Source organism: Apus apus, chromosome 10 (assembly GCF_020740795.1).
Source record: "Apus apus isolate bApuApu2 chromosome 10, bApuApu2.pri.cur, whole genome shotgun sequence".
NCBI lineage: Eukaryota > Metazoa > Chordata > Aves > Apodiformes > Apodidae > Apus > Apus apus.
In genome coordinates this window covers 2,502,471-2,528,662 of record NC_067291.1, presented here as the reverse complement: position 1 = coordinate 2,528,662, position 26,192 = coordinate 2,502,471, and the positions used below count along the sequence as shown (strand labels likewise).

The 26,192-nt window shown below is 58.5% G+C and overlaps 4 protein-coding genes across 9 annotated transcripts in view; 2 read left to right on the top strand and 2 right to left on the bottom strand.

Moving 5' to 3' along the window:
• The window catches only part of SIN3A (SIN3 transcription regulator family member A), a 33,164-nt gene extending 30,727 nt beyond the window's left edge, over window positions 1–2,437 (top strand). The window contains exons 20-21 of the mRNA XM_051628501.1: window positions 275–482; window positions 1,073–2,437. Of these exons, the coding sequence (XP_051484461.1) occupies window positions 275–482; window positions 1,073–1,303 (439 nt within the window). The 3' untranslated portion in view covers window positions 1,304–2,437. The remainder of the gene's footprint in view (window positions 1–274; window positions 483–1,072) is intronic.
• A 1,733-nt stretch (window positions 2,438–4,170) lies between these two features.
• Window positions 4,171–17,915, top strand: MAN2C1 (mannosidase alpha class 2C member 1). Of its 6 annotated transcripts, XM_051628259.1 has the most exons (26): window positions 4,171–4,295; window positions 4,586–4,711; window positions 5,292–5,415; window positions 6,293–6,363; window positions 6,616–6,793; window positions 7,242–7,431; window positions 7,889–7,995; window positions 8,162–8,272; window positions 9,055–9,147; window positions 9,543–9,659; window positions 10,010–10,105; window positions 10,600–10,745; window positions 11,179–11,302; window positions 11,861–11,982; window positions 12,403–12,488; window positions 12,993–13,163; window positions 13,433–13,515; window positions 13,676–13,770; window positions 13,886–13,990; window positions 14,183–14,339; window positions 14,644–14,787; window positions 14,885–14,994; window positions 16,131–16,210; window positions 16,328–16,473; window positions 17,137–17,240; window positions 17,327–17,915. In XM_051628259.1, exons 1-26 carry the CDS (start codon window positions 4,204–4,206, stop codon window positions 17,442–17,444), a joined length of 3,096 nt encoding a protein of 1,031 aa, XP_051484219.1. In that variant the 5' UTR covers window positions 4,171–4,203; the 3' UTR covers window positions 17,445–17,915. The 6 variants fall into 6 exon arrangements, with proteins under 6 accessions (XP_051484219.1, XP_051484223.1, XP_051484220.1 ...); XM_051628263.1 differs by lacking the exon at window positions 8,162–8,272; XM_051628260.1 differs by lacking the exon at window positions 9,055–9,147.
• A 250-nt stretch (window positions 17,916–18,165) lies between these two features.
• On the bottom strand, window positions 18,166–22,580 carry NEIL1 (nei like DNA glycosylase 1). Its single transcript, XM_051628266.1, has 9 exons — window positions 22,033–22,580; window positions 21,822–21,941; window positions 21,603–21,681; window positions 20,405–20,504; window positions 20,167–20,291; window positions 19,662–19,689; window positions 19,113–19,174; window positions 18,733–18,937; window positions 18,166–18,570 (listed from the first exon to the last, which is right to left on the bottom strand). Exons 1-9 carry the CDS (start codon window positions 22,551–22,553, stop codon window positions 18,551–18,553), a joined length of 1,260 nt encoding a protein of 419 aa, XP_051484226.1. The 5' UTR covers window positions 22,554–22,580; the 3' UTR covers window positions 18,166–18,550.
• A 110-nt stretch (window positions 22,581–22,690) lies between these two features.
• Window positions 22,691–24,255, bottom strand: COMMD4 (COMM domain containing 4). Its single transcript, XM_051628267.1, has 8 exons — window positions 24,167–24,255; window positions 24,010–24,081; window positions 23,860–23,925; window positions 23,699–23,738; window positions 23,489–23,608; window positions 23,233–23,313; window positions 22,955–23,131; window positions 22,691–22,861 (listed from the first exon to the last, which is right to left on the bottom strand). The coding sequence occupies exons 1-8, from the start codon at window positions 24,167–24,169 to the stop codon at window positions 22,821–22,823; spliced, it is 600 nt and encodes a 199-aa protein (XP_051484227.1). The 5' UTR covers window positions 24,170–24,255; the 3' UTR covers window positions 22,691–22,820.
• Window positions 24,256–26,192: the final 1,937 nt, after the last annotated feature.

The window sequence follows — 26,192 nt, the reverse complement described above, 5'->3', positions numbered from 1 at the left end:
TCAGCAGTCCTGCCTTGGCTTTACAGTAACCATTACCTGAAAACACGTCGGGGCTTTTCATGAGCAGGGGGTTGATTGCACAGTCATTTCAGAGCTCTGATCAGCCCAATGGGCTGACTTGTTGTAGGGACCTGAGCCTGAATGACTGCAGGGAGCTGTTCTCCAAGCTGTTTGGCAGGCTTTGAGGGGCCAGCACAGACCCACCAGCCCCAGCCAGCCTAGTGCTGCTGGAGGGCTGAACACTTAATTCCAAAAGGGGTTCTCTGGTTTTCAGGAATCTGAGACGGATCCGTAAGTGTCAGCGTGGTCGGGAGCAGCAGGAGAAGGAAGGGAAGGAGGGAAACAGTAAGAAGTCCATGGAGAACGTGGAGAGCTTGGACAAGCTGGAGTGTAAATTCAAACTGAACTCCTATAAGATGGTGTATGTGATCAAATCAGAGGATTACATGTACAGGAGGACCGCTCTGCTACGAGCCCAGCAGGTAGGAGCAAGCAGAGGGACTGGGGTGGGCAAAACAAGTCATGAAATACCTAAGTTTTAATCCTCAGCTTAAATGATATTTGCTGCTTTCAATTATGACTGTAGTCATGGCTCCCAAGCCCTGGCTTTAAAGCATCTCTTGTGGGTTTTACATTCCTTAAGCAGATGCTTTTACTGAAGGTATGTGCAGTTTTTCCTCTCCTGGCTCTTCTGTTGGGCCAGTGGTTCTCAAGAGCTTTTAGACCTGGCTCTTGATTTTTCTGTAGCAGTTGGGTCCCCTGGCACGTGGTCAAGCAAGCTGAACTCGCTGTGTCCTGGGCTCCAGTGTCCCCAGCCTGAGCCACTGTATTGAAACAAAGAGCACCAACCTTTTGGTGTTTCTGAGGTCATTTTGCCACTGTCACTGCCTTGGAGAGGAGACCCGGGGGCACACTTCTCAGCGCTTTTGCTGCTTTGTTAGCAAGGGCCAGGGGCTGTGTTTACAAATCCCCTCTGGCCGTTGATCCCCTCGGATGTGTCGAGCAGCAGCTGAGCTGCAGTTTGGGGGCTGAAGGTGCCTTTTTTTCCTAACACCCCTTCCTATTCCTGTAGTCCCACGAGAGAGTCAGCAAGCGGCTGCACCAGCGGTTCCAGGCCTGGGTGGACAAATGGACCAAGGAACATGTGCCCCGCGAGATGGCAGCCGAGACAAACAAGTGGCTAATGGGAGAAGGGTTGGAGGGCTTGGTGCCCTGCACCACCACCTGTGACACAGAGACCCTGCACTTTGTCAGCATTAACAAGTACCGCGTCAAATACGGCACGATATTCAAGACGCCCTAAAGGTCCCCGGGGCGAGGGAAGAGCCCGGGAGACGTGTGTGTGTGCACGTATCAAGGAAAGGAGGAAGGTGCCTTCCTCCCCCTCACTGTGTATCTCGGTAACATGGCCACTTGACTAGTGTGTGGCTGGTACAACCTGTCACCAGCGGGGCTCCCTGTCGGGACGCGGATCTCCGCCGGGACCACGGGCCACCCCCCGGGCCCTCAGACTGGGGCAGGTGTCCCAGGAGGGGCAGCAGGGGCCCCCTTCTCTGAACTGAGCCATCCCAGAGAAACGCAACGAGCTCATCCACACCAGCAGCGTCGAGGCTTTTGACTCCCCCGAGTGGTGAGGGAACAGAACCGGAGGCTCCACCACCGGGAGGCTTGGATGCGTCCCGAAATCCCCAGGTGCCACCGGATCCTCCTCCCTCTGTGGGGAGCCCCACGGAGCAGACCCTGGGCTCCTCTGCCTCCCTCTCCTCCCTCCCAGCCTGGACTCACCCCGTGCAGATCGGTCTGTCCTTTCTAGTGCCAGTGGAACTGTTTCTTTTATTTTCATTTCCTTTTTGTTTTCCTTTGATTTTGATTTTGTACCTGCTTGTTTACTAGTCTCTCCTAGTGCCATGCACCAGCTTTTCACACACCTGTACGTACACACACACACACACACACAGAGACAGAACAACACCACGATTTTAACATGTTCCCCTTCTTTCTTTCTTTTTTTTTTTTTTGTAAATAAATGTATAAATTGTCGATTTTCCGGGAGGGGGGGAGGGGGGTGTTTTTTTTTGTTGTTGTTGGTTTTTTTTCTTTTGTTTTTTTCTTTTATTTTTTTTTTTTTAATTAAAGGAAGTATGCTTGATGTGCTAGCATAACTGTACTAGCTTCTTGTGTACCCTAGTACCAGGTGGCTTGAGAATTAGTACGGGCAGACAGACCGGCGGAGACATTTATTCTTACACTTTTTACCAAAGGGAGTTATCATTGTAGTGCTTTTTTGTGTGGAAACTTTTTTCTCCTTTTTTTGTAAATAAAAAAACGATGTCTTTGTTCTTAACTGGAGGAAGACCCTCGCTCACCCCCTGGTTCCTGGTCTGAGAGGCAGCCCAGCTGCTGGGGTGGCCAAGGGGAGGGCAGAAAAAAAAAAAGGGGGGGGGGGGGTTTGCATCCTGACTCTGTTGGTTGTGTTTGGCTTCCCAGCCTGAGAGGAGAAAGCAGAGGCAGCCACGTGTGTTTGGGGGTGAACCGAGGTCTAAGCAGTCTGTTAAGATATATAAATATATATTATATAATTTTAAATGTCATTAATATTATTATTTTTCCTTTGTTCTTTCCTGGTGGGTAATTTTTATCCACCTCGTCTTCCAGCTCCAAGGACCTTCGCTTTTGGGAAGCATTGCTGAGCTGTTTAGCTGGGGTGGGTTGTGCTGATGTCTTTATTTTGGTGTCTTTTTTTTTTTTCCCCCCCTTTCAGTACTGGAGGAAACAGCCCAAAGTACCAAAACCAGTACTGGGCAAGGCTGCTCTGTGTGTGTGTTTGTGTGCAGCGTTGTGCGTGCAAGAGGAGGGCGAGGGGATAGGGTGGGTCTTGGTGAAACCTACACAGGGGATATATATTTTTTTTTAAGCACAGAAGCTGCGTGCTGGCAGATATTTAAAAGAGGGGGGGAAGATTCTGATTTTAAAAAAGAAGTTGGCACTGTCTTTGTAAGCCACCACGGAAAACAACTGCACTGTCTCTCCTCCTCAAAAGGAGGCAGCTTTCCTTGCACAAACCCACGCTGCCAGTCCCAAGCAACCCCCACGTGGCTTCTGTCACCCCTGGCTGGGGAGCTGCTTCAAACCCCTCCCAGGGGTTTCTTTTTCTGAGACAGCACGTCGTCATCTCCTGGTATTTGGAGCTTCCTTCCAGGAGGAGAGGAGGAGGATGTGTCTGTCCCTCACCAGTGCTTCTGCAGCCGGGAGAGCCGGGCTGTGAGTGCATCCCGAGGGGCTGCAGCTGATGGACAAGCAGGCACATCAGGAATGGGAACCTCCTCTGGAGAGAGGGGTGGAAAAACGAAGAGCCCAGCGGGGAACGTTCACCGTTTGCCAGCAATAAGTTTCCCACCTCCTTTCTCCTCCAGGCAGCAACCGGCTCCTGTGTCTCCCATTCCAAAGGTTCCCCCCCCCCCCATTTTTTTTCCTGTTGTGTTGCTCAAGGCGCTCGGGAAGCGAAAAATCTTGGGTGATGTGAACTTTGGACCAGCTGGGCAGTGCCAGCTGCTGCTGCTGGGTGGGTGTCTTGCCCCAGCAGCCTGTGCCTGCATCTCACGGGGACCCCCAGGTGCCCCGCGGGGAGCCCTCCTGCACCTGACCCCCCCCCGGCTTTGCTCCCAGCCTTTACCATAGCAGAGCTCTGGGGCTTTGTTTGCTTTTATTATTATTATTATTATTATTTTTAATTTCAACTTCCTCTTTTTTCCTTTCATTTTGTGCTCCGTCCCGTGCTCCTCGGCCCCGCTCCCCGTGCGATGTTGTCAACTCGGCTGTAGCGCGGTATTCCCGCTAAAATACCAGGGCCACCCCTTGTCTTACAGATCCTTCCTTCCCGCTCGCAGGCCGGGACGTTTTGGGGTGTTTCTGAGGGCGGGTGGGGGGGAAAAGCCCGTCGGGGGGGGACGAAGATTCCTGCCTAGGCCGAGGGACTGATGAAGCGGCTGGAGGGAAGAACGAGCCGCTTCTCCTCCTCCTGAAGCTGGGGAAGGGGGAAAGCCCCCGCTCTTCCCACGCCTTCTTGAGGGTGAGCCCCAGCCAGGCCTGAGGGGGCCGGGATGGGCGGCACCAGGGCCGAGGGAGGGTCTAAAACCCGTCCCTGCCTCCTTCTCCCTCTTCGCCCCGGGCACAGCTCGGCGCCTGCGTGCAGCTCCCGTCGCCATGTCCCTACTGAAGCACCGGCGCACGGCGCTGGAGCGGGTCGAGAAGTTCCTCTCCGAGACTTATTTCACCGACTGCAACCTGCGGGGCAGGTGGGGCAGCTCCTCGGGCTCTCCCCTGCTCTGTCCCACCAGCAGCAGCTTCTGGGATAAAGGAGAAAGCAGCCAGATTCCTTCCCCCCCCCCCCGCCCCTACGGTTATCCCGGGACAAGCCCCTCCAGCCGGGGCCGGTTGTGGCTCCGGGGAGGGTGTGGAAGGGACAGCGAGGGAGGTGGGAGCTCCTGAGAGAGCAGGGTGGGCTCTGACAGCCCCTCCCGGCACCGACCCACCCCCTCAGGACTGGCCGTGGTCACCGTGTCCCCGCCGTTTCCCCCCCCCGCAGGCTCTTCGGGGCTCGCTGCCCTCCGGCCGCGCTTTCCTGCTTCCAGACCCCGCGGCGCATCCCGTACCCTGAGGCCGTCGGGCAGGAATTCCGACCCGCCCGAGTGGGAGATGCCTTCGGCCCGACGTGAGTAGCCGGGCCCGGGGGTGCCCTGAGGGCTGGAGCTGGTGTCTCTGGTGTTTTCCTGCGCGTGTCAAAACCCCCCCTCAGGCTTCAAGCATCATCACCCTCTTCCCCGCTGCACGCTGTGGGCGGGAGGTCTCTGCCCAGAAGCCCTGGGAGGAGGTTCCACCAGGAGGCCGAGATGTGTCTGTTTGCAGGGAGAGTGAAGAGCTGGGCTGTTTGATCCTTTCTGCCCATGTTCGCGGCCGTGACTCTCTGGTGGTTGCTTCGGTGTGAGACCTTACGCTTGGTCAGGGCTGGGAGAAGGTTGAGGGTTTTTTTTTCCCCAGCAGTGGTCAGAAACGTGAGGCTACTCCCTGTTTCTCTGGGGTCCCAGAAAGAGCCTGGACCGTGGGATTTGTGTGCTGCCTCCTGAGCTTCTTGGCCTTGCAAGTGCTTCCTTGCAGCCCGGGCACCAGCCTGCCCTCGGGGCTGTGAGCTGCCCCCGCGCCGCGTGTGCCCTCAAGGCTCTGAGGAACGGGCACAGGTTCCCTCGGGAGAGGGTCTGACGGTGGGCTGAGCCTGCTGCCTGCTCTCTTTCCAGGTGGCAGACCTGCTGGTTCAAGGTGGAGCTGAGCATCCCCCCGGCGTGGGCAGGGCAGGAGGTGCACTTTGTCTGGGAGAGCGATGGGGAGGGCCTGGTGTGGCGAGATGCCCAGCCTGTCCAGGTGAGGAGGCACGGAGCAAGGGTGTGCCAGCTGCTCCTTGCACCCTGCCACGGGGCAGGGCAGTTCTCTCTCCCTTCCCCCTCTGCTGTGGGGCAGGAGAAGAACCCTCACCTTTCTTACGGGCTTGCAGAGTAACACCTGCACGTGAACCAGCAATACATGGAGGTCTAGACTGCAAGGTCATCAGCAAAAAAACAGAAGGATATGTCATTTTAGGAGGTTTTTCAGCCTGAGGCAATAATCTCTGAGGCAATAGGAGAGCTAAACCCTGAGAGGAGACCTGATGCACAGAGAAGGGCTGTGTTTGTGGAGGGTCTGGTGTGTGGGGGGGGGAGGGGGGTTGTGCTTGTGGTTTAAATGCCTCAGAGGGTCTGTGGGCTCTTTCCAAAGTTCAGCCCAGAAAGACCAGCCTGCTGGTGGTGGGTTTGAGTCACCTTTCTTAAAGGTTGCCCTCTGCCAGGAGTTAAAATTCTGGTCTACCAACCCATTAGGCTGCAAAAGCCTGGCTTAGGCGTGAGCAAATTGTCTTGGAAGGAGGCTGGGCAAGCACAGGGCCTGGGTGTGCATCTTCACTGCTGTCTAGAGCAGTGGGACAGGCTCTTGTCACACAGGGCACCTTCAGTCCTGCTTTGGCAGGGGTGGAATGGCTTGGGTGACCTTTTGCAGCCATGCCCTGCTCTGTGTGTGGTGTCCACTGGGTGTGTGTTACTGCTGGGGCAGCAGCAGTTGCCCTGCCCCTGGTTCTTGTGGGAAGCATTGTCCCATGGCACGTGGGACCAGGCCCCTCCATCCAGCTGGCTGTGTCTTGTCCTGTCAACCCAGCCCTCTGCTGTGAACCTCTGAACTGGTGTGTTAAATGTGTCATCTTCCCCCACAGGGTTTGACTAAGGAGGGTGAGAAGACCAGCTACATCCTGACAAGGAGCCTGAAAGAGACAGAGCCTCACAGGTGGGTGGTCATCATGTCTGGAGCCTCACAGGTGGGTGGTCATCATGTCTGGAGCCCCATGGGTGGGTGGTCAGCCTGGCCAGAGTCTCCCTGCCACTGGGGGAGCATCGTGGGGTTTGAAGCTAAGAGATCAGGTGTTCAGGGGCTCTGTCTGCTGCTCAGATCAGGCCAGTCCCACCACAGGGAGGGGAGTGGACTTTCCTGGCTGATTCCTGGTGCTCTGCTCCCTGATGGTGTCCCTCTGCTCTCCAGCCTAACACTGTACGTGGAGCTGGCCTGCAATGGTCTCTTTGGAGCTGGCAAGGGCAGCATGATTGCTCCTCCAGACCCTGACAGGAGATTCACCCTGAGCAAGGCTGAGCTGGTCATCTTCAACAGGGATGTCTACGAGCTGCTGGTAGATCTGGAAATACTGCTGGACATGGCCCAGGTCTGTGAGCTCACTCTCTTCCCTTCTCTCAGGCTTTCCACCTCCTTCAACAGCTTCATTTTATTCCCTTCTCACACTGTTCCTTGACTTGTCTCCTCCCCTCCAGAAGGCTCTGGAGGAGCCTTTGCACAATTTATGTTGTCTAGAGGAGAAAACTGAACAGAGGGAAGCCACAGGTGGTCTTTTCATCCACTTTCTGCTCCAAGGCAGGATCTGTCAGACCAAAGCCCCCTGGGATGGGAGTATGTGTCATCTGGCTTTAGAAGGCACATGAGCAAAGACATGGGTTGTGTCTGTGAGGCAGGGACACGGTGTTTAGTTGGCCCCTCTGGGAAGCCTGCAAGGTGGCAGGTTCTCCCAGAGGCAGGTGGCACAGGAGCTGGTGTGGAGAGCTGCTCTGAGCCAGAGGATGTGCTGAACCCCTGACTCCAGCTCTTACCAACCCCAGCTCCTCGGGGAGGAGAACCAGAGGAGTTTCCAGGCACTGTACACTGCCAACCAGATGGTCAACGTGTGTGATGTGACAGACCCTTCCACCTTCCCTGCTGCCCGTGACCTGGCTGCAGTGATCTTCAGCCAGAGGAACGGCCAGAGCCAGCACACCATCCATGCCATGGGGCACTGCCACATTGACTCTGGTGAGAGCAGCACAGCCTTCCCTCTCTACTGACCTGGAGGCCAGGGTGTGCTTCCCGGGGGGAGAGCTGGCTGTCCTTTAGCCCCACATCCTGGGTATTGTCCCCTGAGGGAAGGGAAGGGGACCTCTGTGCTGCTGTGCAGCTGGGCTGTTACCAAGGCAGGGGGACCTGTGGCTGCCTGGCTGGGTGGTGTGGAGGGCTGGTGGTGAGGGAGGAATTAGAGGCTGCTCTCTTCCACTCGTTGGACTTCAGTTTCTTCTGAAACTTGTTGGACCCCTGAGTTCCCAGCCCCTGGAGGGGTTTCAGTAGAACAGGAGAACAGGACCTGGGGGGCCCAGCCTGTCAAACACGTAGCCAAAGGGCAGCGTTTTGCTCGGGCATTTCCCTCAGCACATCCCAGTTCCCCAGAGAGCTTGTGCTCAGGGCCACCTGTCTGTCTGTCTGTCTGTCCCCACAGCCTGGCTGTGGCCCTACGAGGAGACCATCCGGAAGTGCGCCCGGAGCTGGGTCACCGTGGTCCACCTGATGGAGAGCAACCCCCAGCTCACCTTCACCTGCTCCCAGGTGAGGGGGGCTCCCTCTGGGCACCTCTCCTTCTGCTGGTGGCTTCGTGACTGCAGGCCAGGGGGCCAGGGGGTGGCCAGGAGGGTCCCGTGGGGCTGCGGAGGGGACACAGAGCACTGTGGAACAGGGCGGTGGGAACTGAGGCTGCTCTCCTGTGCCCTGGCAGGCACAGCAGTTCCAGTGGGTACAGAGCTGGTACCCGGGGCTCTACGCACGGATTCAGGACTTGGTGGCCAAGGGACAGTTCATTCCTGTCGGAGGAACCTGGGTGGAAATGGTGAGAAGCCGTGGTGAGCCTGGCTCACTGCTCCCTGCCCACACCCCCTCTCTGGCACTGGAGGGGGAGAGCAGGGGCTTTGCTCAGCCTGCCTGGGTGGCCATGGGCCCAGAGCATAGCAGGTGTCTGCAGTGTCTAGCCTAGGGAAAACACCATCTCTCCCCCAAATTGTCTCGTTCCCTGAGAAAGAAGTGTTGATCTGGACTGGCTGAGCTCTGCTCACATTGTCCCCATGTCCTGCTGGGTCAGGATGTCAGTGGATGAGAATGAGGCACTCGCCAAACCTGCCCTTCCCCAGCTCCTGACTTGCTGCATGGACTGCAGAGGAGGCCACAGAGATGCTCCAAGGGCTGGAGCAGCTCTGCTCTGGAGACAGGCTGGGAGAGTTGGGGTGTTCAGCCTGGAGAAGAGAAGGCTCCAGGGAGACCTTAGAGCACCTCCCAGTGCCTGAAGGGGCTCCAGGAAAGCTGGGGAGGGGCTTGGGACAAGGGCAGGGAGGGAGAGGACAAGAGGGGAATGGATGAAAACTGGAAGAGGGAGATTGAGGTGAGACATGAGGAGGAAATTCTTTGCTGTGAGGGTGGTGAGAGCCTGGCCCAGGTTGCCCAGGGAAGCTGTGGCTGCCCCATCCCTGGCAGTGTTGAAGGGCAGGTTGGATGGGGCTTGGAGCAACCTGGGCTGGTGGGAGGTGTCCCTGCCCATGCAGGGGGGGTTGGAACCTTTAAGGTCCCTTCCAACCCAAACCAGTCTGGGATTCCATGACTCCCTGTGCTTGCCCCCAGGACGGGAACCTGCCCAGCGGGGAGTCCATGGTGCGGCAGTTCCTGCAGGGACAGCGGTTCTTCCAGCAGCAGTTTGGCCAGATCTGCTCAGAGGTACTGGCTCTTTCCCAGCACACCTTCCTTGCACACCCTCTCCTGCCACCTCTCACCATGCATGAGGGTTTCTTTCTGGTTTCCCTTCCAGATGGGACGGTCAGGTGCCTCATTTGGATTTTATTTTCATGTAGCTTTTTGCAGCTGAAGCTGTGACGAGTAAATATCTCGTCTCCCACGTACAGTGGCAGCTGGCCCAGCCCCAGGCCATGGTTATCTTGCTTGTAGGACCCTGGCAGGTCTCTAGAATTGCTCCTTGTCTAGCACATCTGGTTCAAGATGGACTCAGAGCCTGACCACCAAGAAAACCCTCCACGAGCTCAGGCTGCGCTTTGTGGCTGGTGTGACTCACTTGTGTCTTTCTCCCTCTGCTCTGCTGCCACCTCTGCTCCCAGTTCTGGCTCCCAGACACGTTTGGATACTCAGCCCAGCTGCCCCAGCTGATGCGTGGCTGTGGGATCAGGAGGTTCCTCACGCAGAAGCTCAGCTGGAACCTGGTGAACTCCTTCCCGGTGAGCTGAGCTGCCCTCCTTCCCAGGGAGTGGACTTGTGGTTGCTGGAGTCTGGCTGCAGGGCTGGGCCAGTCCTCCAGTTCAGCTGACACAGGCTTTTCTTCTGGAGGCCACCAGTTTATGGTGGCACCGAGGTCCTATCAGGCTGTAGGGGAGAGGAAGGACATGGTTAGAGATCCCAGTTGGGCCTCTTGGCCTTACAAATTCCTTCTGCTTCCAGATGGGAAGCTGTGACTTGCCTACAGGCCTAGCAGGCAGCAAACCCAGCTTCTCCTCTGCTGTCCCCTGCCATTGTGAGGGGGATGTCCAGGGCCTGTATGAGACAACAGGCTTGCTTTGCTCTCCTCCAGCATCACACCTTTTTCTGGGAAGGCATTGATGGTTCCCGGGTCCTGACCCATTTCCCCCCTGGTGACTCCTATGGGATGCAGGGGCGAGTGGAGGAGGTGAGTGAGGTTGCCAGACCTGCACGTGAAGGGCATGGGGCAGGAGCTGGACTGGGTGGTCCAGGCTGTCTCAGGAGGCAGTTGAGCGACCATCCCTGGAGACATCTAAACAGAGAGATGTGGTGCCCGGGGACAGGGTTTAGGGATGGACACTGCAGAGTTAGGGCAGGGGTTGGACTCGATGATCTTGAGGGTCTTTTCCAACCAGAGTGATCCTGTGATACTGCAGTGCCAGCTCCTCAGGGCCAGACCCCTTTGCTCCTAGGAGAGGGCACTGCCTGGGGAGGGAGTGGGACAGCTGGCAGCATTGCTGGATGGGCTGCTGGGGTGACCTGCCTCAGGGATGGGTCCATGCCTGATTTTGGCAGTTTGGGATGGGGAAGAGGGGCAGGGCTGAGCTTTGCACCCCAAAGGCTTACCTGGCTTTCTTGGGTGGAGCTGTGAGAGCTGGGGCTGGGCACCAGGGGATTGCAGCCATCCAAAATTCCCTCTAGATGCTGAAAACGGTGAAGAACAACAAGGACAAAGGACGTGTGAACCACAGTGCCTTCCTCTTTGGCTTTGGAGATGGAGGAGGAGGCCCCACGCAGAAGATGCTGGACAGGATGAAAAGAATGAAGGACACAGATGGGCTGCCAAGGTGAGAGGAGAGGTCCCTTCCTCCCTCCTTCTGGGAGCACTTGCTGTGAGCTGGGCTGGCCATCAGCAGTGCCCAAGGAAAGGGTGTGCCAAGGAGGGCAAGCAGGGGGCTAGGAAGGAGTGATGGGGAGACAGAGCCTCCCCAGTGTCAAGGGCTGTAGGAGCAGGCACGTGGGGTGGCCTCTGACTGCTCAGGAACCCTCAGTTGAGCCGTGGGGTGAGTGACCAGCCCAGCAGTGGTGCCCAGCAGCCTGTCTCTGTCCCCATGGCAGAGAGAGCAGTACAGAGTGGGAGAGAGGGAGGGAACAGTGTGTGTGTGTGGGTGTGGTTGTGCTGGGGTTTCTGAGGTCTCTGGACCCTTCCTGCTCAGGATTCACCCTTGGCAACATCATGGCTCCTCCCCTGGCTCATGGCTGTTTTGGCATCTCCCACAGGGTTCAGTTCTCCACTCCTGACCAACTCTTCTCTGTCCTGGAGAAGGAGTCCTCGCAGCTCTGCACCTGGGTGGGAGAGCTCTTCCTGGAGCTGCACAACGGCACCTACACCACCCAGGCCCAGGTGACTGTGCACAGGGTTGGGGACAGGCCACCCTCAGTCTCTTCCCCACTGCTCCAGGGTTTGGGCAGTGCCCTTTCGGTCTCAACAGTGAGATCCACCTTGTAGGCAGGACTCCAAAAGGCAGATCTACTGACAGACTTTCTTCAAAGGGTGGGGAGAAGGAAGCCTGGACATGGCAGCTTGGTCAGTAACAGCTGCATCACTTTAGCAGGTAGTTGCAGAGCTTGGGTGTAGAGGTAGAAGAAGGGGAGGAAGGTGAGAGCTGAGACAGGGGAGTCTGTGTCTTGTGCTGGGAGTTTCAGTTTGATCTGGGGCTCTGAGCAACCTGGTCTAGTGTCCCTGCCCATGCTGGGGGGTTGCAACCAGGTGATCTTTAAGGTCCCTTCCAACCCAAACCATTCTGTTAAAAAAGAATTCACTGGGAATGATAAACTCATGGCACCTACAAACAACCAACTTTCCTGCCCTGGAGCAGGGCTTGTGCTGCTGCTGGGAGAGACCCACTCCTAGCAGACCCATTTCCTAAGGATCTTCCTTCTCCCCTTGCTGTGACCCCAGATAAAGAAGGGGAATCGGGAGTGTGAGCGAATACTCCACGACGTGGAAGTGCTGAGCACCTTGGCTGTGGCACGGGGGGGAGCATTCCAGTATCCTGCCAGCCAGCTGCAGCACCTCTGGAGGTGAGTGCTGGGACAGCTGCTGCTCTTGGGACACCACTTCCCATCCCCAACAGCTCCTCCCTACCTGAGCATCCTTGGTATCCATGCACTCAAATGAGCCTGGACCAGCCAGACTGAACTCCAAAGCCTCACTGCTCTGTGGGCTGGAAACTTCATTTCTGACCTAAATTTCTTCCTCCACCAGGTCTGACTTGCCCAAAACTTGTCCAATAACAGATCTGGTAGCCCCAAGGGATTAAAAAAAAAATTGGCTCTTAAATCTTCATGGCTGCAGTTTATGAGATGACAGGTGGCAAGTCCTAAGACAAAGGGATTTAAAGGGTGCTGTGGGAAAAGCAGTGAAGTCTGTCCCTCTTGGGCTTGGCAGGACAATTCTGGTGCTCTCCTCTGCTTCTTCACCTGGTTTCTGTTCCCTTTCAGGTTATTGCTGCTCAACCAGTTCCATGATGTTCTGCCAGGCAGCTGTATCCAGCAGGTGGTTGAGGATGCCCTGAAATACTACGCGGGTGGGTAGGAGGGTGCTTGGCTGCTGGAACACACTGAGTCAGGCCTGGTGGGGCTGCAGAGGGTTCAGGCCTGGACTGCCAGGAGCTGTGGGTCAAACCTGAGCAGAGATGTGTCTGTAAGAGTGTTAACTCCACAGGGAACTGGCAGGGGAGCCAAGGGCTTAAAAACCAACACAAGTTCTTGACTTCTCTGCTGGCAGGGCCAGGACAGACCCTGGAAAATGGGGGGAGCTGGAGTTTGCTCCAGCCCTGCCAGTAGCTTTCCTTGTGATAGCTCCAGTTTTCCAGCTGAGCTGGCATAGCTCCTTGTAATCTTGTAATAACAATGCTAGCAAAGAGTAATTATAAACTTCCATTGCTTACTAATAGATAACAGTAATCCATAGCAATGACAATTAGTAATTGTAGCTTGGAAGGAGCTCAAATGTGTGTACAGTGCACGAGAGTGCCAGAAACTGTCTGGGGTGTGAGAAGTGGCCTGGCCAGGTCCTTTCTGTGGCTCAGAGATCCGCAGGGCTGGGGCTCAGCTGCAGGAGGAGGCTGTGCAATCCCTGTGCCAGGACCTGCTGCAGCCCGGGGCAGGGAGCACCCAGAGCACCCTCGTGTTGAACACTTTGCCCTGGGAACGGACCGAGGTGATCTCCAGGCCTGGGCCAGCTGGAACAGAGACTTTAGGTATGTCTAACTCAGGGGTGACTTGTGGGCCAGAACTTCTTACAAGGGGCAGAGATAGCCAGGAAAGAAATACTCTGCCTCTCCCTGCCCTGGGGAGGGTTTTGCTGTCAAGTGGTTCCTTTGGGACTGATGGTGCTTCAGGTTGTCCCTGAAGTGTGGGTGAAGAAGGAGGGTACGAAGGGAGGTGGGCGGGTTGTGACGTGAGAGCAGCAGGGCAGCACGGTGTGAGTTAGGGTTAGATGTTGGGAGAGAACCTCTTTGCTTTCCAGCTCTGGTGACAGTCCCCAGCATGGGCTACGTGATAGTGAGGGAGCCACTGCTGCCCCCTCAGCCTGTGGCAGTGAGGAAGCAGGTGAGCACAACAGCAATTGTCCTCAGGTCGGTGTCCCCTCCATCAGAGGCTGAGTTGGGAGAGAGGGAGGGAATCCAGCACCCAGCGAGGCCACACCCTGGGTTTGCAGCCGGGGTGCTGGGCAACCTCTTCAAACGTTTCTATCCTCCCCACACCCCAGGAGGATGGCTCCATCACCATGGAGAATGGGGTGATTGCAGCCTGCCTGGATGCCATGGGGCGCCTGACCTCCCTCCGGCTGCTGGGCTCCCAGAGGTGTGTGTCTCACCTGGAACCAGCCTCCTCACTCCTCTCCCAGGTCTTCTCACTGCCAGCCCCTCACCACTGCCAGTTCTTAGGCTGCTGTTTCTCCTTTTCCCATCAATTCCAGAGAGTCGGTCCCAGATGGCTGCTGTGCCAACCAGTTTGCGCTCTTTGATGACGTTCCCCTGTACTGGGACGCTTGGGACGTGATGGATTATCACTTGGAAACCAGGTAGTGGAGCAGTGCACACAGCACTTGGGTTTTGGCTGTGCCCTGGGGTTCTTGCCTCCTTCCCCAGTCCCAGCTGTAACAAAAGCTGTCACAGAGCATTCCCTCCAGAGAAGCGGGTGCCTGCTGTGTGGGAGGTTGGACTGGGCTTTGGGAACCTGGACCTACCAGCTCTGCCTTCATCCCTTTCCCTAGGAAGCCAGTGACAGGGTTGCTGAAGCCCCTGGAGATCACCCTGGCTGGGGGCCTGCGGGGCAGTGCCAGCTTCTCCCTGCAGGTTGGGGAAAGCAGCATCTTAACCCAGGAGATCATCCTGGATGCCACGTGCCCGTTCCTGCGCTTCCTGACCCAGGTTTGGCCGGTGGCTGCTGCACCCTGTGGACATCCCTGCTGTTCAGGCAGGGCCCTGGAGGGCTGAACGTCACCTCTTTCCTCCCATGGAGCCCCCCACTGCCTGTCCTCCTCTGCCTTAGGGGAAGGCAGCCCAAGGGTGGGGGTCCTGAGGGTGAGGGTGGGAGAGAGACCCACCAGTTCATCTGTGTTCAGGCTCTTTTTGGTACCTGGTCTGGCTGGGGTGTGACCCGCACACCCAGGAGAGGGATAAGTGGCAGCTTCTCAGCCCCGCTCTGATGGTGATGTTCTGCTGCCACATTTAGGTTGAGTGGAAGGAGGCTCACAAGTTCCTGAAGGTGGAGTTCCCCGTGCAGGTCCGGAGCCCAAATGCCACCTACGAGATCCAGTTTGGGCACCTCCAGCGACCGACGCACTGGAACACGTCCTGGGACTGGGCCCGCTTCGAGGTGAGGGCCGCGCTGCTCTGCTCCTCCTGAGGTGGGGGCTGCCTTTGCTCCCCAGCAGCAGCTCCACGAGGTGGGTGGCCCTTGGTCCCTCCTGCAGGTGTGGGCTCACAAGTGGCTGGATCTCTCCGAGCACGGCTTCGGGGTGGCACTGCTGAACGACTGCAAGTACGGGGCGTCAGCCCACGGGAACCTGCTCAGCCTCTCGCTGTGAGTGGGGGGCACAGCTGTCACTTCTGGGGTATCTCTGGGGAAGACTGGGCAGCACCTGCTCCTACATTATCATAGTTAAGAAGGAAAGGTTCTCCTCCCCCTCTATTCTGCCCTGGTGAGGCCGCATCTGGAGTATTGTGTCCAGTTCTGGGCCCCTCAGTTCAGGAAGGACAGGGAACTGCTGGAAAGAGTCCAGCGCAGAGCCACAGAGATGATGGAGGGAGTGGAACATCTCCCTGGTGAGGAAAGGCTGAGGGAGCTGGGGCTCTTGAGCTTGGAGAAGAGGAGACTGAGGGGTGACCCCATCAGTGTTTACAAATATGTAAAGGGTGAGTGTCAGGAAGATGGAGTTAAGCTTTTTTCAGTGATGTCCAGTGATAGGACAAGGGGCAATGGGTGCAAACTGGAGCAGAGGAGGTTCAATGTGAATATCAGGAAAAAATTTTTACTGTGAGAGTGACAGAGCCCTGGGACAGGCTGCCCAGAGAGGCTGTGGAGTCTCCATCTCTGGAGACATTCAAACCCACCTGGACACGTTCCTGTGTGATGTGCTCTGGGTGACCCTGCTCTGGCAGGGGGGTTGGGCTGGGGGATCTTTCGAGGTCCCTTCCAACCCCTGGGATTCTGTGATTCTGTGATGCTGTGAAATGGCCTGGTATTAGTCCAAGAGGCTGGCTGTCAGCTTAGAACTTTTGGCTGGCCGTTGCAATGGACTAAGAGAATGCAGTTCCTGTCAGTTGTGCTCAGATAGTTCAGGAGGGATCAGAGCCACATTTGCACCAGGCAGTTTTTCCTTTGGTGGCCAAAACACACCCCAGGAGGGGAGGCTTAAGGAGAAGCAATGATTTGGATGCATACAAAGCTTAAGAGCAACTGCATATTTCAGTTGGACTCCGTCAGGCACAAGTTTCACTGGAAAACACCCTTCAAAGGTCGATTTTAGCTTCTGAGACACCTTGTCCAGGGTCTCGGGAACCAGCAGCATTTTGGCTTCCACCTCAGGGTATGGTCTCATAGTGGCAGGGGAAGGCAGCTGTCTTGTCACGGTGCTTCTCTGGCCCTGGACTGGGTGGCAGAGGGAGGATGTCAGGCTTGGGCTGGCAGAGGGTCTCACCTACCTTCTGTTGCATTAGGCTGAGAGCACCCAAGTCCCCTGATGCCACAGCAGACATTGGACATCACCAGTTCACCTACGCCGTGATGCCTCACCAGGGTGGGTGACGGGCAGAGCTGGCTCCTGAGGGGACATGCAGGGTGGAGGCTGCTCCCGGGAGCCTTGGGGTGAGCATGGCTGTGCCTGCCTGGAGGCTGGCTAGGACTTGTGTTGCAGGTTCCTTCCAGGATGCTGGGGTGATCCAACGTGCCTACAGCTTGAATTTCCCCCTCCACACGGTCCCAGCCAGCGCTGCCCAGGGCCCGGCCTGGAGTGCCTTTTCTGTCAGCTCAGCTGCAGTTGTGCTGGAGACTGTCAAGCAGGTGAGTCCCCCCAGCTGAACTGGGGAGGTGCAGACAGGTTACAGAGTGGTGGGAGTTGGAAGGGACCTCTGAAGATCCGTCTAGTCCAACCTCCCTGCTAGAGCAGGATCACCTACAGTAGATCACACGGCACATCCAGACAGGGTTGGGATGTCTCCAGAGAAGGACTCCACAGCCTCTCTGGGCAGCCTGTCACTTCCCTCAGAAGTGAAGAAGTTTTTCCTTATGTTCAGCTTGACCCTCTTGTGCTCCAGCTTGTGCCCATTGCCTCTTGTCCTGTCCCTGGGCACTGCTGAGAAGAGCCTGGCCCCATCCTCCTGACACCCCCTGGAGATACTGATCAGCACAGATGAGATCCCCCCTCAGCCTCCTCCTCTCCAGGCTGAGCAGCCCCAGCTCTCCCAGCCTTTCCTCCCAGGGCAGATGCTCCAGCCCCCTCAGCATCTTCGTGGCCTGTGCTGGGCTCTCCCAGTAGCTCCTTATCCTTCCTGAACGGGGGAGCCCAGAACTGAACGCAGTGCTCCAGATGTGGCCTCACCAGGGCAGAGGAGGATAATCTGTCATTGTTAAGCACAGTTTCCTCAGCCATGGAGGGCAGCTGTAGGCGTAGGGCAGCTGTAGGTGTGGATGTCCCTGTCTCACATGCCTGTGCTGTCCCCAAAGGCTGAGGACAACCCCGCAGCCGTGGTGGCCCGGCTGTACGAGGCACACGGCAGCACGGCTGTGGCCTGGCTCCAGACTTCCCTCCCTGTGAAGGAGGCCATGCTGTAAGTCCAGACTGGAGGGCTGGGGGGCTGTGGGGATGGGGGTGGGTCAAGCCCTTCAGCCTCACCTGCTGCTTTTCTCCCCCCAGCTGTGACCTCCTGGAGCGGCCGGTGGCAGGAGGGCGCCTGCGGCTGGAGCCGCGGGGGGTGCCCTTGTCCTTCACACCCTTCCAGCTGCTCTCTGTCCTCTTGGTCTTGAGGATGTGACACCCTGGGGTGGCAGCAACACCTGGACCCCCACATCACAAGCCTCAGGCACTTCCCCCCATCCCAAGAGCTGTGCCAGGAGGCAGTGGGTGCAGGGAAGGGAAGTCTCCCTCTTGCCCCCCCCACCACAGCCCTGGGAGAGCAGAGCTCTTGAACAAGCACCTTCTTCAGGAAAGGAGGAGAGTTGTCCCCAGCCTGAGTGGGGAGGGAGGGGCTGAGTGAGCCCCAGCCAGCTGAAGCAGGGCTAAGGCTGTGGGGCAGGCTGGCTGTCCCCCCCCACAGACCCTGCTCCAGGGGTTGGGGAGCAGCAGCTTTCTTCCCACAGTGGCTCCCATGTCTTGGCTTCCATCTTCTCCACACTCCAGCAGGGAGTGTGAAGGCACATCACAGTCCTTCCCCTCTCCCTTCTCCTGCCTCTTGCACTGCTCTTGCAGAAGTGGACCATAAAGAAAAAGAATGACATGAAAAACAGCTCTGGCTTCTTTTTCTAACGGATTTCCAGGTAACTGCACTGATCTGCCTCCTCCTATCAGGGGCTCTGCTGTAGCTGCTGCTCTCTTAGTGTCCTACTCATCAGCATCTCACTCCTGGCACGGGGAGGCAGAGCTTACCTTTTGTTTTTTTTGGGGGGGTGAAGTGGAAGGGGGAGTCTGCTCCAGCCCATCTAGGGAAAAGGCTGCCCAGGGGGGGTGTTATCCTTAGCAGAAAAGCATGCAGGGTCTTTTCTACGCAAAATACTTTATTAGTCAGCTAAAAAGAGTGATCCAGGCAGCAACCAGAAAGGGAAAGAGGGGGAAGGAAGAGGGAATCCACTTTTAGGCAGAGGGAAGGGGTCAGAATCCAGCACCACGTGTGGTCTGTGGCCCTTATCCCCCCCACCTCAGGAGCCTGGGGACAGCAGGAGGATGCTGGATAAACTGGCCCCATCACCAAACCCCAAATCTCTTTCCACACTAGCAGGGTGCAGCAGTAGCGAGGGGGGGGGGGGGTGAGCACAAGGCCCAGAGCAGCCCTGTTTCTCCCCAGATCAGCCCCATTTCTCCCCAGCACTGACCCAGGGCCCCAGGCAGACCCCAGCCCCTCGGGAGGAGGGCAGCACGCAGCACTCACACGGCAGGGACTGCGCCTGGAAAACAGGGAGAGAAAGAAGGCAGAGGGTGAGGGGCTGCTTCTGCCCCTGTGAAGCCCCACTGGCTCCCCTCCTGCCCTTGGGCACCCCCTTAGTCTCCCTGAGAAGGGGAGGTGCTCCCACAGCCTGTCTGAAAGACGCAGGGACTCTCAGCCTCACCTCTGCCCCTGGTTCGGCGCCTTCTGGCTGTGCCTGCTGCCTCTGGCTCCGAGGAGGCTGGAGCAGCACTTGCTTTCCTCCTCCTCCCACGGGCACGTCCCTTCCTCGGCCCCTCAGCCACCTCCTCCTGCTCTTCTTCCTCCTTGGCTGGCTTCACAGGCTTCGCTGCAGCCCTCAGGGGCCGTTTTGAAGCACGGGGGGTGACCTGGGTGGACGTGACAGCCAAGAGCTTAGCAGCAGAAGTGTGCTTGGACAGCTGGCTGCCAAGAAACTCCCAAGTAGGAGCTCCACCATGAAGTGGGGAGCAGCCAGAGCAGGGCACAGGGAACAGGACAGCCACTAAACCCAGCAGGAGCTGCAACAACCACAAAGCTTCTTACCTTGGGGGTCTGAGCCTCGGGGTCTGCCTTCAGCTGAGCGTGCTTCTTGCGGGACGCCTGCCCTGTGTGAGGAGATGTGCCCAGGTGAGCTGGGGATGGGGCACAGAGCACCTCTGGGGACAGGCTGTGGCACAGTGACCTTGCAGGGACACTGTCCCGGGTGCTGTGTGAGCTGAGCACTGGGGAATTGGCACTGGGGTGGAGGAATGGCTTGAGGGGGCTCCTCTCCCCCCCCTCCGCCACCAGATTCCCACCCCTGCCAAAACATTGCTTAGTGCAAGAGGGAACACCCTCCAGCTCCCAGCCCAGTGGTGAGGAAGGGGACTTAGGTGCTGGCCTGGAAGAGCACCCTGTGGGTGCCTTGGCTGTGCCCAGGCAGGTGGGTGTGCTGGTAAGCAAGCCTTGGAGACAGCAGGTTCTGCCCCGCAGTGTGACCAGCACAGTGTCCCAGGGAGAGAGGCTTTGCTCCTGCTTTTGCCTCTGGGCTTCCCAAGCTCCAGCCCTCCCTGAGACAGAGCAGGTCTGGTGGGGAGGAGAGTGAACACTCACCTTTGGGAGCCATGGGGCCAGGCTCTCCCTGCAAGGAAGGGACAGAGAATGGAGTGGGGCACAGCCATTCTGCAGGCAGCAGCAGCAGAATCCAGGCCCCTTCTCCACCCCACAGCCAAGACAGTGCCAGGGAAATGGCCACGTTTCCCTGGGAAGCAGGGGGAATCAGGCTTGCTCTGGGTCTGGGGACTCTCTGGTCAGCCCCTTCTCCTTCTGCCAGGCCCCACCATTGTGCCTCACCCGGGAATGGGGCACAGGAGGGAGGAACAGAGCTGCCAGACCACCTGAGCCCCCCGTTCCTGCAATCAGCCTCTCTGCTCCAGGCTGGCCACTGCACAGAGGGTCCTTATCACCTCCACATCCAGCAGTCACAGCAGTCTGGGGGAGAGGGAGATCCCCAGAGACACACTGCAATGCTGGGAGGCCTTAGGAAGCAGAACGTGGGCTGGTGTCCCTTCAGAGGAGTGGCTGGGGGGGGATCCCAGCCCCAGGCAGTGACTCCTACCTGGAACCAGATGGTCCTGCCGTTGCGGTCGCGCAGGGAGCTCATGCCAGGCACCAAGTAGCACTGCAGCCAGCTCTGGAAAGCAGCGTAGTTATCCGAGTGGTCTGGCTCCAGGAGGTTTTTCTCTGGGAAGGCAGACAAGAGGGAGAGGACAGGGATCGAGAAGAAGCAGTGTCAGGGTGGCTGCTGCTGGGAACAGAGCTGTCCCTGTCCCCAGCTCCCCGTCCTGTCGCCTCACCCACTGCGACCACCTCCATGGGCACGGTGTGGCACAGCTCCAGGAGATCCGGGTGCTCCCGCATCCGCTTCAGCTTCTTGCTCAGCGTCAGGGAAGGATTCTGCAGGGGTGGAGAAGGGGGGGGGTTACCCGTCAGCCAGCCCAGCCTCATGGGGATCCCTCTTCCCCAACAGCAGGCAAATCCCCCATTTCCTTGTGCCCACCCGAAGATGAACTGCCCACCGAGTGCCCCGCCACGCCACTCTGGGCTTTGAGCTGTGCGTTAGCACCTGCCCCTCAACTATCAAGAGTGACCAGAGGGCCAGCACACAGGAATACAAAAAACAAAACAGCCCTCAGGCTTCACAGGTTTGTGTTTTTGTTTGTTTTCAAGCTTCTTTAAAACAGCCACTTCCTCTCCCCCCAGGCCACAAGCTCCACCGCGGGCTCTGCTGCAGCCTTTCCCCAGAGATCTGAAGGGGTTTGTTTCCTTCCCCCCTTCCTCTTTACCCACCCCAAACATACCCAGAAGCTTCCTGAGGGACTGCCAGGCACCAGCCCAGGGAGCTGCCACTGCTCCTCAGCCCAGCCAGGTGTGAAGGGGCACGGGACACGTGAGGTTACCCAACTGCTGCACCCCACTTGCCGCTCCGCTGGAGGGGCGGGCGTGCCCAGACACGGGTGCTCGTGGCCAAGGGACAGGAATGTGCACGAGGAAAAAGATCCCACGCAGCAAGTGTTGCAGTTGTGAAGGGAAAATGCTTGCTGCTGAGTTGGGAAAGGCTCGAAACAAGCCTGACAGCAGGGTGGGCAGAGGCTGGGGGAGCCCTGCGAGAGCCTCGTGAGGATGTTCTGCCCCATCAGAGCGAGGAATCAAATGTGAACTGAAAGCAGTCCTGAACCCTGGGCTGAAACAAGCTCCGAACAGCTGAAACAAACCCCAAACAGCAGAGCTGAAGCGGACCTTTGCACCCAGCTAAGCCCAAAGCAGAGCCAGAGCAAGGCAGCTCTGCACCCAGGCTGGGGGGTGGACACAGACTGAAGCCCCTGCACCACCCCCCAGCAGGAACACTGAGCTCAGTCCAGCAAAAGAGGCTCTTGGGACCCCAGGGAGCTTCCTAAACATCCTGCAGGGCCACAGGCAAAGCAATCCCTGCTACGGGTCTGTCTGGAAACCTGCCCCTTTTCTGAGCCTGCAAAAGCACCAGCTGTTCCCCACCTTCTTCCTCCTCTCCTGCTCCTGCTCCTTCAGGGCCTCCAGCACAGTCCGAGCCTTTTCAAAGGGGGGAATCTTCAACCTGAGAGAGTCCACCTGTTACACACAAGCCTGACCACTTGGTCCTGGCACTTTCCCCTCTCTATCAGACCCAGGAAATCACCAAGCTCTTGGGAGACCAAACCTCCCTGGGCAGGCCGGCAGGTGCTCAGCCCACCTTACCTGTAGAGGATCTCAGCCCGGAGGTAATTCCCGATTCCATTGAAAAACTTCTGGTTTAAGAGGGCCTCGCAGATGGGCTTGTCGAAAGCCTTGTCGTCCAGGTTCTTCAGCACGTTCTCCCTGCAACGGGAGGGCAGGGAGGCGGGTGGGAGCAGCAGCTCAACCAGGCGAGGCCCCTTCCCCGGCGCCGGGCAGTGGGAACCGGGCTCACCTGAAGGCCTGGTACTCGGAGAGGACGCAGGGCCCGCGCTCGGGCTGCCAGGCATCCCCCAGCCGCCACGACCCGAAGCGGCGGGCGTCGACGAAGCACAGGGCTTGCGGGGGGCTGCCGCGGGTGAGGAAGCGGAGGTGGGCATGGCGGGGCAGCTGGGCGGCGGGGCACAGCCGGAACGAGCCCGACATCCCGAAACGGAACACCAGGTCCTGAGACGAGCCGCCGGGGCCCAGCGGCGCCAGCCGCAGCCGCAGCTCCTTCCCCCGGGAGGCGGCGGAGATGCGGTAGGCCTGGCTGGAGAAAGGCACCTCCGGGCCTCGACCCACCGCCGAGCGCTCCACGCCGCCCGAGAACACCAACCCGCTGCACGCCTCGTTGATGTAGCGCCCGGCCAGGTAGAGCTCCGGGCCCTCGGGCATGGCCGGGACCGGCGCGGCGGGAGGTTCTGAGGGGACCGGCCCGGGGCAGCGCGCCCGCCCCGTTGCCTTGGAGACACGCCCCGGCCGCGAGCGGTGCATGCTGGGAGTTGTAGTCCCGCCGCGCTACCCCAGCACAGCAGCCCCACGCTGCGAGCGGTGCATGCTGGGAGTTGTAGTCCTGCCGCGCCGCCCCCTCCGCCGCGGGGGGAAGGACGGGCGGGACACGGGCGGGCCCGCTCGCTCACTGCCGCCTTTATTGGAGCCTCCCGCGGGCACCGGGAACGCCGCCCCCCCCGCTCCCCCCGCCCCAGCGCGGCGGGGCACACCCCGCATCCAGCTGCCGGGCTCGCCCCCGCCGCCGGCTCCTCACAGGAGGGTGTTCATCAGGGCCTGCGCCTGCTTCAGCTCTAGGGGAAAAAAAAGGGGTGCTGGGGGAGCTGCAGCGTGTGTGTGTGTGTGTGTGTTTCCCCCCCCCCCCGCACCCCGTCTGGTGGCCTCACCTGCCAGCAGCACCCGGAACTTGTCAGCCGAAAGGGTGAGGGGGACGGCGGCCGCCCCGCCGCGCTGCCCGTCCCGCAGCTGGAGGCTCAGGTGCACCAGGGGCTCGCTGACCTCCCGCAGCTCGCTGGAGCTGAGGGTGTAATCCACCCGCCAGCCCACCCAGCCCAGCCGGCACACTGGGGCGGCGGGGGAGAAAGGGGGGAGCAGCGTCAGCACCCCCGGGGGGGCAGAGGGGGACCCACCCCGCTCCCCCCAGCCCTCCCCCTGCCGCACTCACGTCTCAGGCTGCAGGCACGCAGCCTGTCCTGGAGGCTGCTCTGCTTCTCCTCGTAGGACCGGCACAACCCGCTGGCGTGTTCTGCTGGGGGGAGGCAGAGCACAAACCCACCCCCCTCACACCAGCTCCAACCCCCCCCCCCCAGGGAGGTGGGAGCAGGGAGGGGACGGGGGGGGACAGGCAGCACGGCCGCCGACCCTGCGCCGGGTCCGGCCGGGAGGTGGGGGGAGAGGTGGCACCCCGAGGGTCTCCCCACCTTTGGGCAGCCCCAGCTGCTGCAGCTCGCTGGAGAGGGACTCGCTGTCCACGTTGTGCTTGGCAGCGCTGGAGAGGATGAAGCCCAGGACGGCGATGGTGGCTTTCACATCCCCGGACTCTGGCAAAGGGGGGACGGAGGGGTGAGCTGCGCTGCCCATTCCCGGGGGGGGGGGGGGGTCCCCCTTGCCGGGGCTGGGGCGGTGCTCACCCAGCTTGGCATCCGAGGTCAGCTTCAGGATCTTCTCGTACTGCGGGAGAGGAGCGCAGCGCGTCCGGAGCAGCCCCAGGCACCGCCCTGAGCCTCCCCACCCCACCGCTACCCACACCCCAGGCCGGGCTGACCCACCGTCCCTCCACCCCCTCACTCACCTCCATGGCCTCCCCCAGCAGGTCCCGCAGCACCTGGGCACAGATCAGCTTCAGCTTCACCGAGGACTGCGAGGAGAGAGCGAGGGTGAGTCCCGGGGCAGGGGAGCGAGGGGTGGGAGAGGCTGGGGGGGGGGTTTGCGGACACTTAACGATCTTGGCCAGGGTGCTGATCTCGGCCAGGACCCAGTCGGGACAGTCCAAGTCCCCGCAGAAGCGGAACCGCTGCGGGGAGAAGAGAGGGTCAGAGCCCGCCGCGGAGCCGCCGGCTCGTCCCCCCCACCCCTCCCCTGGCCGCCCCCAGCCCCACCATCCTGCTGCCGGGATCCGCTTCCCGGGGATCCCTCCCGGGAACCGGGAACCCGCGGCGGGAGCAGCCAGGGCCGGAACGGGAAAGGGTCGGGCCGGAACGGGAAAAGGAAGAGCCTGGAGCAGGAAGGGGAGCCCAACAGCTCGGAACTTGTTGTGTGTGTTGTGCTGTCCTGCCCGGAGGACACCGAGCCCGTGGGACCACGGCGGCGACGGGAGTGGGGCCGCCCCGAGGCCGGGTGAGGGGCGTCGGGGTCCGGCTGGGGCGGCCGGAACGGGCACGGGAGCAGCCCCGGGAACGGGCACGGGAGCGGGAGCGGGCAGGCTCTGCCCGTCCCCGCTCTTCATTTCAGCGCAGCCCCAGTTTCCATCGCAGCTCTTGCCCCAGTCGCTATGCCAGCCCCCCGGCCCTGTGTCCCAGTCCCCCCCAGCCCCGTGTCCCAGCCCCCCAGCCCCGCGTCCTTTCCTGCCCAGACGCACATGAGTAATGACAACCCTGTATCCAGCTTCACTCTCTTTATTTCAGCACCAGCTCTGACATGGCAGCTCCAGCCCCACAGACTTAATTCCAGCTCCAGCTCTGAGATTGCAGCTCTGCACTCCTCCTGTCAGCTCTGGGATGTCTCAGCTCCAGCTCTGCACCATCCCAGCCCGAGCCCTAAGGACAGATTTCAGCTCCACCCAAGACTTGAATCCAGCTGCAAGGTCAGTGTTTCAACAGCAGAATATTTATACCAGCTCTCCCTCATATCAGCTGCCCCTATTTTTATTCCATCTCCAGCCCCACAGGTTTTGATTTCACCTCTTGTCCCTGAGTCTCTTTTTCTGCCCCAGAAAGTGATTTCAGATCTAGACCCACAAGCTTTATTATAGCTCCAGCTTCCATCTTCATCTCTTCAGTGTTTCAGCCCCAGTCCCAGACTCTTTATCCCAGTCCCAGATTCTTTATACCGATCCCAGACTCTTTATACCAATCCCAGACTCTTTCTCCCAGACACACATATTTATCGCAGACACACATATTTATCCCAGCCCCAGACCCTTCATCCCAACTCCAGACCCACTCATTTCAATTTGATCTCTTATCCCAGAGACTCTTTTTCCCACCCCAGGAAGTGATTTCAGCTCTAGACCCACAAGCTTTATTGCAGCTCCAGCTTCCATCTTCATTCCAGCTTCATCTCTTCAGTGTTTCAGCCCCAGCCCAAGATTCTTTATCCCAGTTCCAGGTATTTAACCCAGACCCAGACTCTTTATACCAGTCCCACAATCTTTATACCACTCCCAGACTCTTTATACCAGTCCCACAATCTTTATACCACTCCCAGACTCTTTAGCCCAGACACACATATTTATTGCAGACACACATATTTATCCAAGTCCCACATATTTATCCCAGCCCCACACTCTTTATCCCAGCCCCAGACCCTTTATCCCATCTCCAGACCCACTCATTTCAATTTGATCTCTTGTCCCAGAGTCTTTTTCCCACCCCAGAAAGTGATTTCAGCTCTAGACCCACAAGCTTTATTGCAGCTCCAGCTTCAATCTTCATTCCAGCTTCATCTCTTCAGTGCTTCAGCCCCAGCCCCAGATTCTTTATCCCAGTTCCAGGTATTTAACCCAGTCCCAGACTCTTTATACCAGTCCCACAATCTTTATACCACTCCCAGACTCTTTAGCCCAGACACACATATTTATCGCAGACACACATATCTATCCAAGTCCCAGATATTTATCCCAGACCCAGACTCTTTAGCCCAGTCCCAGACTCTTTATCCCAGACACACATATTAATCGCAGACACACATAGCTATCCAAGTCCCAGATATTTATCCAGGCCCCAGAACCTTTATCCCAACTCCAGACCCACTCATTTCTATTTGATCTCTTGTCCCAGAGTCTCTTTTTCCCACCCCAGGAAGTGATTTCAGCTCTAGACCCACAAGCTTTATTGCAGCTCCAGCTTCCATCTTCATTCCAGCTTCATCTCTTCAGTGTTTCAGCCTCAGCCCAAGATTCTTTAT